This window comes from Paracoccidioides lutzii (genome assembly GCF_000150705.2).
Source record: "Paracoccidioides lutzii Pb01 unplaced genomic scaffold supercont2.57, whole genome shotgun sequence".
NCBI classification, from domain to species: domain Eukaryota; kingdom Fungi; phylum Ascomycota; class Eurotiomycetes; order Onygenales; family Ajellomycetaceae; genus Paracoccidioides; species Paracoccidioides lutzii.
The window spans coordinates 7,487-20,203 of NW_015441003.1; the positions used below are offsets into that span (position 1 = coordinate 7,487).

General features: G+C 27.1%; 2 protein-coding genes across 2 annotated transcripts; one reads left to right on the plus strand and one right to left on the minus strand.

The window, feature by feature from the left end:
• Nucleotides 1-1,479: 1,479 nt before the first annotated feature.
• PAAG_12667 (hypothetical protein) lies at nucleotides 1,480-1,788 on the minus strand (the record flags this gene model as incomplete). The annotated part of the gene is made up of 1 exon (XM_015848129.1): nucleotides 1,480-1,788. One exon carries the CDS (start codon nucleotides 1,786-1,788, stop codon nucleotides 1,480-1,482), a length of 309 nt encoding a protein of 102 aa, XP_015702257.1.
• A 2,368-nt stretch (nucleotides 1,789-4,156) lies between these two features.
• PAAG_08968 (hypothetical protein) lies at nucleotides 4,157-4,713 on the plus strand (the record flags this gene model as incomplete). The annotated part of the gene is made up of 2 exons (XM_002789068.1): nucleotides 4,157-4,184; nucleotides 4,541-4,713. 2 exons carry the CDS (start codon nucleotides 4,157-4,159, stop codon nucleotides 4,711-4,713), a joined length of 201 nt encoding a protein of 66 aa, XP_002789114.1.
• Nucleotides 4,714-12,717: the final 8,004 nt, after the last annotated feature.

Genomic DNA, 12,717 nt, shown 5'->3' on the forward strand with positions numbered 1-12,717 from the left:
TGATGTCTGCCTGCATGTCTGCTTCTCATAAATACATAAGTATCTTTTGTACATGTTTGCAATGCTCTCATAAGCTTCTTGAGAAAAATATCAAGATGTCATCTAAATAGACTAAGCAGAAGTTGTCCAGATATTCATGTAATGCTCAGTTAATATATTTTTGAAATGTGCTCAGAGCATTAGCCAAATCAAAGAATGTAATCAGCCACTCAAATAGCTTGTATTTGATTCTAAAAGCTATCATCCACTCATCATCTTTTGTGATTTGAATCTTGTGAAAAGCTGCAATAATGTCCAGCTTAGTGAATCATTTAGTCTGTCCAATTCACTGTAGAGTCTCACTGATTAATGATAGTGAATATTGATTCTTTCAGATGATTTTGTTAAGAGTTTGATAGTTCACACAGAATCTTAGTCCACTCTCAGACTTCTTTACAAATAGTATGAAAATAGCTGCAGGAGAGTTGCTCACTTTAATAAAACTCTTATCTAGATAATCTGTAAGAGTCTTTCACAAAGTCAGTAGTTCTTCTCAAGACATATTATATAATGAGTCTCAAGGGGGTTGTTTCATGCTATCATCAGCCTTTTTAATCAGTTTGATCTTATGATCTCTACCTGGTCCATGAAGTGAGGGTAGAGTGTCAGCAGCTTCCTTATCAAATATGTCTAAAAACTCATAATAATGTTCAGACAGCTTTTCTCTAAAGTCAATCTTTGATTTTACTTCTAGAGCCTTTTGAATGTCAGTCAAACTGATGATGAAAATCTTGATGTTTCACTTCACTTGAGTGCTCACAAGTCTAGAGAAGCTTACAGCAGAGATGGGAATCACATCAGCTTTTGCATTTGAACTAGACTCTACCTCTATGCCACTCTCTTCAAATCTCATAATTCTTTGATAAAGGATCACAGTCATCTTTTGCTGAGCTAGTCAGAGGTCACCTAGATACATATCATGACCATGTAATCCATTCACCACATAGAGAAAAGCCTGTTCAGTTACATGATCATCTATATCAATTTGAATGCCAGTCACTATGCTCATAGAGAGTCTCATGGAGTCTTCAAAGCCAGTCATTTTAACAGAGAGAATTTCAATGCATAGAAGCTTATGCTTGCTAATGTAAAATTGAGAAATAAGATCATAGACATTACATTCACTGTCTATCATTGCTTTAGTTAAAAAGGCATTATCTACTAGAGCATTGACAGTGAAGGGTTTGAATATCATCTTAGATTTAAATTTTCTTCATTGCTTTCTCATAAGCTTCTTTTTTCACTTCTTCCAGTGTCTTTTGATTGAAGCTACTCTTTTCTCAAATCCTCACTCATATCCATATCATTGTAATCCAGTACCAGCTTGAGGATCATCTTAGCTATTGTGAGGGTGGCAAAGCATCTGAGAGATTTGAATGAGCAGCTCTTAATCATATGACCTTTAGCTCTGCATCTCAGGCACAGGCCTTGCTCTCTTCATCAATTAATCTCTGTCTGATTTATCAATTTGATATGGCAGGTACTTAAGGTCACAGCATCAGGAGAGAGATCTATCAGGTCATCAGCAGAAGCTTGAGACTGATTTTGTTGATCAAGAACAGCATGACAAAGTAGAGAGTGTGGATTAGATGTCATATAATCTGAAGAAGATCTGTTCTTGTGATGTTTAGACCACTGTCTTAATGTATTAAGCTCAGAGAGTTGATGATCAACTAATCTAAGTTCCTTGTAGTAATTCTCATAAAGAGATGATTTCCTTACACTCATCATGCCTTCCCTCAGCTTCATGCTTAGAGTAGATTTCAAATACTTCTTTTTAACATGATCATCTCATCTGTGATCACTAGCTTTCAGCAGTAGCTGATTAAATTCAGACAGAAAGTCAAAGAGAGCTCTTCTACTCTGTCATAGATTATTGAGCTTTTGCATAGCCTTTTCCTGTCATGCAGTATCACTAAAGAGCATGCATGTCTGCTCCAGTAAGCTCTCTACTATGAAGTTGATCTTGTTCTTATTATTCTCAACTCAGAGATAAACTTGAGCTGCTGTCATTTCTTTCAGTCTCAAGTACACATATCAAGCATATTCCTCATTATTATCTAAAGCTTTCTCATTGATCTTAAGTTTTGATTGAAGCTTTAGCTCTCACTGAGAGTAGTGCTTCAGATTAGAATCATTATACTTCTCACAGTCCAGTAGCTTGATCTTTGGTCTTCTGACTGCAATGAGTGGTTATGAGTTCAATTGAAAGAGGGTTGATGTTGAGATGTTCAAAGCTTGTTGTAGATTAGCTATTTCAGCTTGCTGAGCTGCTATTAAATCTCTGTTCTCACACTGAACCTGTTCCTGCTGTTGGAGAAAGACCATTCATTGTTGTTCAAAGCTGCTGGGGGTGTCCCTGCTCATTGCTTCATATTAATCTATTTGTGTATTTGTTGTACAAGTTTGCTGCTTTATCTCATTTGACTAGATGTTTTCAATGTTGTTTGTTCATTTGTTAGCACAATTGCTAACCCAGTCTATTCATATATCAGTACTATCACTGAACTTTGTGATGTAGAATTTAAGGCTCTCAATAGTTTATCATATGTCAGCATGTTTGCTGAGCTTTGTGATACAGGATTAAGACTCTCAGTGGCCTATCAATGAAAGGAGTGAAGCAATTTGTAATGTAAAGGGTTAAGCTCTAAGAACTAGAGGCTAGTCCTCCTATATAACAAGGATGAATTGCTGGAGAAAGGGAAGAAAAGAATGAGATGAGAACTTGAGCTTAAGCAAGCTCACATAGCATGATCATGTGCACATGTGCAAACAATGGCTAGGCTGAGTCAGCCAGCCAGAGCATATCTAGGGGTTCAACCCCTTATAAAATCCTATATTTAAATATATTATTTGATACTAAGATATTATTTTTGATGAGAATTTTCTATATGATTTATATAAGTCAAATATTAAAGATCACTATATGAGAACATTATACAAACTACTGATTTACTTAATCATTCAGTTTATAAATCAATAATTACTAATGAATTTTTATCTGATAGTATTGCTGTGAATATAACAGATGATAATATACTCTTTAATATTGAAGTTGTAATTATTAACTTTTATTCTAATACAGTAGTTATCTGAAGTTCAATTTCTGAATTTATTAATATTGCTGATATTGATATTTTTTAATTAGATATTTTTCTGATAGTATTAGCAATAATAGATCACTTTGAGTTAATAAAAAGACTTGAATCAATAATATCAAAATATACTTCATAGTTTAAAGAAAAGATCTCTCTGAGTTAATTAAAACTTTTTTCATTAGAAGTTGTAAAATAGCTTACCACTGAACTTCAATAATCAATATGAATAAATAAGTCAGAGACTTCAATATTATCTGTATTGCATATACTAATCACTGACATGATGTTAGATATTGTTAGACTCAGCGCCGGAGCTAGGTTTATCTCCATCACGTGACCACAACCCACATGTAATCTAGTGGATCAGTTGTGATCCAGTCACATGATCATGTGAGCTGTTTATATTTTGCGCAGACTCTGACATCTCTTTTTCCTCATCAATCTTAGAATTTTGTTACATAGCAGTTAGCAATGCAGAGAGTTTCCTTCTTATGCAGCTCACATTTACTTTCTAACATAATTTTAAGGTTTTCTTCTACTTTTTCACTTAGGTTTCAGTGGAAAACTTGAGTATCTCAGTTGAATTAGAATCTGCTAGTTGAGAGCCTGACAACATATCAGGTTAACTGTTGAAAGCAATAGCACTGTCAAAGACAACAGTTCAATCTGACATCAGATGGCCACTGCAGGCTCTCAACCCCTTGAAAGAAATCAAAAAAACTGATAATACATTCTAATAATATCAACTGATCAATTATATATCTCAATTGAGAAATTCAGAAAGGTAATTCACTCAGATAGTGATCATATTTATAATGAGTTAGTGATGATCTTTGATGATATCTTTGAAAATGAAAAAATATTGAGGAATACAATCACACATCTAAAAATGAAATAAAATAATGCTACTAATCAAGCTGCTGTCAAGCAAAGTCAGATTGATGAGTTAATTGTTGAATGCAATGAACATAATCATACTCTGATTTGCATGATAGTCAGCAATCAAACAGCAAGTCAAGATGTCATCTCCTCTGAGACTGTCAGAAAGTCTGTCAAGATTGATGACTCAAAACATCTTACTAACAGTAAAAGATTGAAATTTGAATACTGACTTTTCTGAATGAATAACAAGCTCTAGAAGAATACTGATTATTACTCTACTGAATGCATGAAAATTACATATATTAAAAACTAAACTGATGGAGATGCAGTATGTCACATTACATTTCATATGAAAGAGAATCACTCTGAGTGATATCAAACTATGAAAGAAATATTTGAGCATTTCAAGTCAATATATGAGAATGCTAACAAGCTGCAAAATATTAAGAATGATTATCATAAGCTGAATATACACAATGAGGATAATTATCATAAATTTGTAACAAAATTCTTACATATAGTAAGTGAGGTCAAAATTGTCAAGAGGAACTATAAGACAGACTTCAATGATAAGTTGTTCTTTGATCTTCAAAGAATGATAGCAGTAGTCAATGCAATCACAAACACATATGCTGAGTTTCAGAAGATCTGTGCTCAGACAGCTTACACTCTTCAGACAATCAATGTCACTTAGAAATCAAAGAGCTTATGAGAAAATGAATCTAATACTCTCAGACAAAACATCTTATAGACTTTCAATAGTCAAACTTCTTCTAATATCTCTGCTACAAAATTTTCTATTATGAAGAAAACTGTAAGCATCTGTCTAGACATTCAGTACTACTACTGCAAAGAGAAAGATCACATTGCAAGAAACTGTCTCATGAAACAGAAGTCTCAATAAATGATCACTGAGCTTATAGAAAATGACACTTCTGAGTCTTTAGCAAATTTAAGAAAAGAGTAAGTTTGAGAGAAGACTTCATCTTAGGTAGTTCAATAGTCTGTGAGAAGTTTGATATAAAGAACTTGATTAAGAGAAAAAGCTTTAGTGTATTAATCAAGTTAGTCTATAATAAAATTGCTATTTCTACAAATTCTCTAGCTGATATTGAAGTGAATGATATAAATTTTATTGATATCTGATATGTCATAGAATTAGTGAGATTCTTTAATAGAAAGTTTCAAAAACTCCTGTTTAAATGCCATATGAACGGATCTAATAGTGCCTCTGATGAAATGATAGACTGCACATTGACTCTAAATCTTTGAATAAATAACTAAAGATTTCAGAATGTTCCTCTGCTAGTAATAAATCTATATCAGCACTCTGTCATCCTGGAATGAAAGTGGTTGATAGTATAGAATGTATGATTTGATGTTAAAAATCAACATTTGATTTGGCTGAGTGAATAATCTATCTCTGAATAGATGATAGAGCTGATGTTGAAGATAGTACTTTAGTTAATACTGAAGTACCTAGACTCTAAGTCTGAGCATCAGATAAATGTGGAATGAAAAAAGATCAAACTGAACAAGAAGATCAGATAGAAGCATTGGACATGACTCTGTAGATTGAAAGGAATCAGCTCAGTCATAATGTCTAAAATAAAATAGAGATTGACCTGAGAGAAAACAGTATCACAAATAATGAATAGAAACTTTATTGAGACTACTTTCTTTCATGATTATATAAAGAACAAGAACTTGACAGTCTTCATAATCAGTCTATATGAAATTGATAAACAGCTTAAGAAGAAGTGAAGTTTAGTGAAAGCTGAGAATGAGTCTGATAAGAAGCTGATCTGCAACTTACCAAAATGATTAAAAGGCCAAGAGAACTGATTCTCAAAGAAAGTGTCAGATGAATTACTCTCTCTATGAAACAACATTGATTTTAAAATAGAGCTTCAGCTTAACATTGATCTCATTTGAGGCATTAAATATGTACCTCTATATAAGATAAATCTAGAGAAACTAGAGATGATAAAGATATATTTTAAAGTTAAACTAGTAAAGAACTTCATTATTTCAAGTTCAGTCTCTTACATCTTCTCAATTTTGATTATCTGTAATGGAAAGAAGTTATGATTTTATATTGATTTTTACAAGCTGAATGCTATAATCAAATGAGATCAGTATTCCTTGCATTTAATAGATGAGCTGATGAATTAACTCAATAAAGCAAAGTACTTTACAAAGCTAGACATTCAGCAGAGGTTTTATTGCATCTGAATAAACTCTGAGTCTGAGAATCTGACTATTTTTAGAACTTGCTATAGAATTTATAAATATCAGATGATCTTCTTTGATTTTATAAATACTTCTGCCTGCTTTTAATAGTTTATTAACAGTATCTTATTTGATTACCTGAACAAGTTTATGATAGCATTCATGAATGATCTTCTAATCTATAGTAAGAATTTGAAAACGTACAAATAGCAGATAAATTTAATACTAGATCAACTAAAGGCAGCTGATTTGCAAGCCAGTATTCAGAAATGTGAGTTCACAGTTCAGAAAACAAAATATCTAGAATTTATCATCAGCACAGAAGAAATTAAGATAGATTCAGAGAAGACAGCTGTTATTGTGAGATAACAGACCCTTATCACAGTTAAAGAAGTTTAGTTATTTCTAGTATTTAATAATTTCTATCAACAATTCATAAAAAAATACATTTAAATCACAAAATCACTATATCAGTTGATGAAGAAGACTATCTTATTTATGTGAATATCAGAATACAAATCAGTTTTTGAAAAACTAAAGAGACAGCTGATGAAGACTTCAACACTGCATTACTATGATTCTGAGCAGAAGACTTGTATTGCGACTGATGTATTTAACAGAATAGTGACTGAGATACTAAATCAAAGATTTGAAAATAATCTTTGATACTCAGTAGTCTTCTATTCAAAGTCAATAAATGATGCAGAGCTTAATTATAAAGTTTATGATAAGAAAATGTTAGCATTAATCTGAGTCTTACAAGAATGACAGATAGAGCTTGAGAGACTATAATAAGAGAAATAATTTAAAATTCTCACTGATCATTATACACTGAAATATTTCATGACTATCAAGAAGCTGAATGTATATCAAGCTCACTGAGCAGAATTTCTTTTTTATTTCTACTTTGAGATCAAGTATTGATCAGGTAAAGTCAATCTGCTAGCAAATACACTGAGCAGACCTGAGCAGATTAGAAGACAATAGAATAGCTATATGCAGATTCTTCTAGAATTAGAGATTCTCAACTCTCAGATCACTCTCTCTATAAATATTACTAGTATTAACTTCTCAGAAGAAGAGAACATTGCTAAATACATAGTGTTTTTAAAAAAGATAGTCATCTCAATTAAGCTATTGCAGCAGCAGGTAGATGATAAAAATAATCTCTATATAATGAAAGACTAATAATGTCTATTCAAAAAAAGAAAACTCTAATAGCTAAGCTACTGAAAAAAATTTATGATTAAGCTTTAATATTACATTTTGAAGAATAAAAGACTCTGACTCTGATGCAATTATATTATTGATAAGTCATCTGATAAATAGATATTCTATATTACATTCACAACTATCATATATACTGAATCAGTAAAATTCTAAGAGATAAGACTTTTGATTTGCTAAAGTCATTATCAATATCAGAATAAACATGATAGTATATCATAATGAACTTCATAAATGTGTCAAAAAATAAAATAGATTATGATGTCATTTTAATTATAGTATGCTGACTAAGTAAGAAGATAATTTTCATTTCAATCATCTGAGAAGTTATAGCTCAGGAGCTGATCTGACTATTCATTCAATTCTACTATTCATATAATGAAGCATTTGACTCAATTATCTTTGACTGAGGCCTTCAGTTTATATCAAGCTTTTGAGATAAGTTTATATAGATCCTGAGTATAAAACTGAAACTCTCAATAGCATATTATATACAAACTGATAAACAGATAAAAGTAGCAAATCAATATATTATCATTTATCTACATCTCTACATCAGTTACTATAAAACAACTGAGATGAGTGACTGCTTATTATAAATCACACTTCTGCAGCTATCTTAAATACTTTTACAGGAATCTTTTTCTTTCTTATAGCAAATGAATATGAACTCTGAATGTCATTTAACTAACAATCACTGATGAAGAAATTGAATATAAATGAGAAAAGAAATTGAGAAGCAGCAAGAAACTTCATTCATCAAATAAGAGAAATCTGAAATCAGACAAGTAAAGACATAAAAACAGCACAGAAACAGATGAAGAGACAGACTGATAAGTATTATTAAGAGTCTGACTTTATAGTAGAAGATTTTATTTATCTAATATTGAAATCATATAAAATGAATTGATCAAGCTGTAAACTAACAGAGCAGAATGCCAGCCTCTTCAGAATTCTGAAAAAGATGAATAATGTCTACAAACTGAACCTTTCTGCAATAATAAAATTTTATTCAATCATCTTTTCAGATAAGCTATATAAAGACTTTAAAGATCTTATATTTGATCAGACTGTCAGATCACCAGACTCAATTGAAATAGATGATGAGAATGAATGAGAAATAAATCATATACTGACCAGTCAAATAAACTAAAGCAAGCTACAGTATCAGATGTATTAAGAAAGATTTGATAAAATTTTTCATAATATTTCACTTATAACTTCAAAAAATCATTATATATAATACAGGATTTCTATGAAGCCAACTCTACTAAAGATGAATCACTGAAACATCTAGATGAATGAGTAAGAGCATGAGAGATGAGCAGCTATCTGAAAGATGAAGATGATGACAATCTTCCAGCATAAGGGCATGTCTGTTTCTAGATTGGAGGGTAATATTAGACTCAGCACTGAGGCTAGATTTATCTCCATCATGTGACCACACCCCACATGTAACCTAGTGAATTAGTCATGATCTGGTCACATGATCATGTGAGCTGTTTATAATCTGAGCAGACTCTGACACCTCTTTTTCCTCATCAATCTTAAAATTTCATTACATAGCAGTTAGCAACACAGAGAGTTTCCTTCTTATGCAGCTCGCATTCACTCCCTAACAGATATGATATCTAACTTATTTGAATTATCTCTATAAAATTATATATTATGAATTATTAAAATTTCTATAAATTTTAATAAAGTTAATATTATATATAATTATTGAATATATCACTGAGCTACTTATATTTTTATTATATAAATAACTTTTCATTATTCTTATCTTATCTTTAATAAAATGTTCATAAATTTTACTTTACTTAATTATTAATATATAGTAGCTGCTGCTAAAATTTATTGATTTTATCTACTATTCAAGTTGAATTATGAAAGCAAGCTTTAAAGATATTAATATTATATAAATTTTATATAAACTGCTGAGAAGAAATAAGAGATTATTATAAATCAATAGATATATTAAATTATTGTAATAGCTGATATCAATAACTTGTCTATAGTTTCTCTACAATAAGTATTTATATATAAATATGATAATAATAAATATCTAATGAAATTTAAAACATATATCTGTATTTGAGAAGATCTTCAGTTAACTGCTGACTTCAAAAAAATATTAGCTTACACACTTACTAATAGAATTATTTAAATTTTAATAACTTTTATAATTATCTTTAATCTTAATATTTAAAAGCTAAATAATATAAACACTTTTATCAATAGTTAAATTGATAAAGAGATATACTGTACTCTATTATATAAGTAATTTATATTTTTAAATATAGTTATACTTTACTATATTACTGATATTTTAAAACTTTAGCAAATTCTCTATAAACTATAACAATTATCTCTGCTATGATTATGAGAATTTATATCTATATTTGAATGATTAGAGCATATAATAGCAGTGAATAATTATTATTTCTTTTATAATAATTATACTATTATTTTCTTTTATGTGAATATTATTATTATTATGACTCAACTAAAATCAAAATAATAATAAGATAATAGCTTTAATTTATTTATTTAACTAAGTAGCTATAATAAAATTATTAAACTGATGATTAAAATATAAAATAAATAAGTAGCTAAATATATAAAAGTAGTTAAGAATTAGATCAGATCAACTTTTATTTATATACAAGCAGTTGCACTATAATAATTATTACCTTATCAGAAAAGAAAAATAGTAAAAAATAAGATTAACTAATTATAGATTTTAATAATATCTATAAAATTTATAATATAAGTTAACTTTATTAATTTTTAAATATTTATATTATCTATAATTGAGTTAATTTAAAATTATAAATTTATATTAATATTTATATTAATAAGTTAATTAATATATATAATTATATATATATAGATTACTTATCTTATTATATATTTTTTATAAGTTAATTATTAAAATAAAATATTAGTCAAATAATTTTAGAACAGATTTATTACAATTAATATCATATTAATTCTTGTATCTCCTCAGCTGTAATTATATAGTTAAATATAATTTATACTACTAGTAAGCTTGCAATATATATGTAAAATTTATTATATTATTATTTAGTGAAAATAGATTATATAATTATCTTTTTTCAAGATACTTAAAATTTAGTTATTCAATATAATAAATTAATTAAATTTATTATTTTTGATCATAATATCAAAATCAAAGAATATAAATAGTTAGATATGGCTATTGTATTTATTGAGATAATTAAAATATTAACTAATATCAGCTTTACTGATAATGAGAACTGCGGATCTATAACTGAGTATTTTTTTTAAAACTATATAACAGATTGATAAACTAGAAATTCTATTGTCAGCTGATAATAATAACATTTATAACTAAAGCTGAACTTATTATAATATTGTATATAGATTATAAAGTGGTCTGATAGTAGTATTTTTTTACTCAAATTCAATTTAACTTAAAGTATAGAAATTATATTCTCTGTAATAATAGTTAAATTATAAATCAGCTTATCTACTCTGACTCAGAGTTAAATATATATCTTTAATATATTGATATTTATTATTATTAACTTACAGAATATATTTAGTATAAAGTAATTAATATTAAATAAGTACGAATTAAAAATATACTAGTAAATAGATTTATAAAGCTGTTAAAACTGTAAAGATATATCTTATTTATACATTAATTTGATTTAATAAATATTACTTATACTATCATTTATTAATAAATCTTTTTTGTAACTAGTTTTTAATTATTTTTCTTATTTATTTTTTTATTTTATATTTTCAATCAGCACTTATTTCTTTTATTTATGATCTATTTATATAATTACTTTAGCTTTATGCCCGATAGCATACAGTTGAGAAAATATATCATGAGTATTATATCATTTGTATATCTCAGATTTTGATTACTGTAACTATATATTTTACTTATAATTAAACTTATATATATCTACATATAAATATATATATATTTTTTTTAACTATTTTTCTTTCTTTATCTTGATAATAATTATTATTTTTAAAGTCTTATTATTAATTAGCTAGTTATTATAAATATTTCTATTATATATCTACTATATTTTGATAATTTATCATATAGTTACTATCACTGTAAATATATTAAATTCAATCTGAGTTTCTCAGCTTGAATCAAATAATTAAGTAGAGAAGTTTATATAAAGTATTTTTTTAAAATATCAAAAATATATTATATATCTTTTGTTAAAGTAAATTATAACTTTTACTCTATTTTCTTCAGAGTTTTTATAGGATTAATAAAAGACTTTATAATTTTGAAATAGTTTTTAATAAAATAGTAATAGAAGTTTATAAATCTCAAAATAATTTAAAATTTTCTTAATACTAAATAATATTAATTATTTTGTAATAATTATCACTTAATTTAATTTTATTTCAATACTCTGAAATATAATAATAAATATCGGAAAGAAGATTTTATTTTTAATAAATTTACATTTAGTGTACTTTGCAAATAAATTTATATAATTTATATATTCAAGTATTTTTTGTATATATATTTTATATTAATTTATTAAGTTTGAATAGATAATAATATTATCTAAATAAATCATATAGTATATGTTAAGAAAATCTACTAAAATATAGTTTGTATAGATTTAAAAAATAATAGAAATATTTATAAGCTTAAAAGTCATAGTATTATATTTAAAGTAATCATATTATATGTAAAATACTTTTTTTTATTTATTATTATATCAAATATATATTCTATGATAAATATGTATAAAATCAATCTTAGAGAAAATTTATACTTTATAGAGTCTATCTAAAAATCTTACTCACAAAAAATAATAAATATTTATTTTTGATTATGAGATAATTTAAATCTCTGTAGTTTATATAAAGTTATAAATTTTTATTTTTTTTAAAATAAAGAGAATAAAAGTATCTGCAAAGCTTTGAGAAGAAGATATTTAGTTTTTTTTTCAATATCTATTCAAATAGTTCTGTAGAGTTTTTAGCTTTATTTTAAAAAAAATTATAAATAAATATAAATAAGAATCTAACTTTTTTTCAAAATCAGTTAAGTACTTTACATCAAATACAGATATATTGAATGCTCTCTATTCAAAGAAAAGATATATATATAATCAGATATAGTAAGATAAATTATTAATAAAAGCTATATTTATAAATAAATTATTAATAAAAGCTATATTTATAAATAAATTATTTTTTAAAAGTA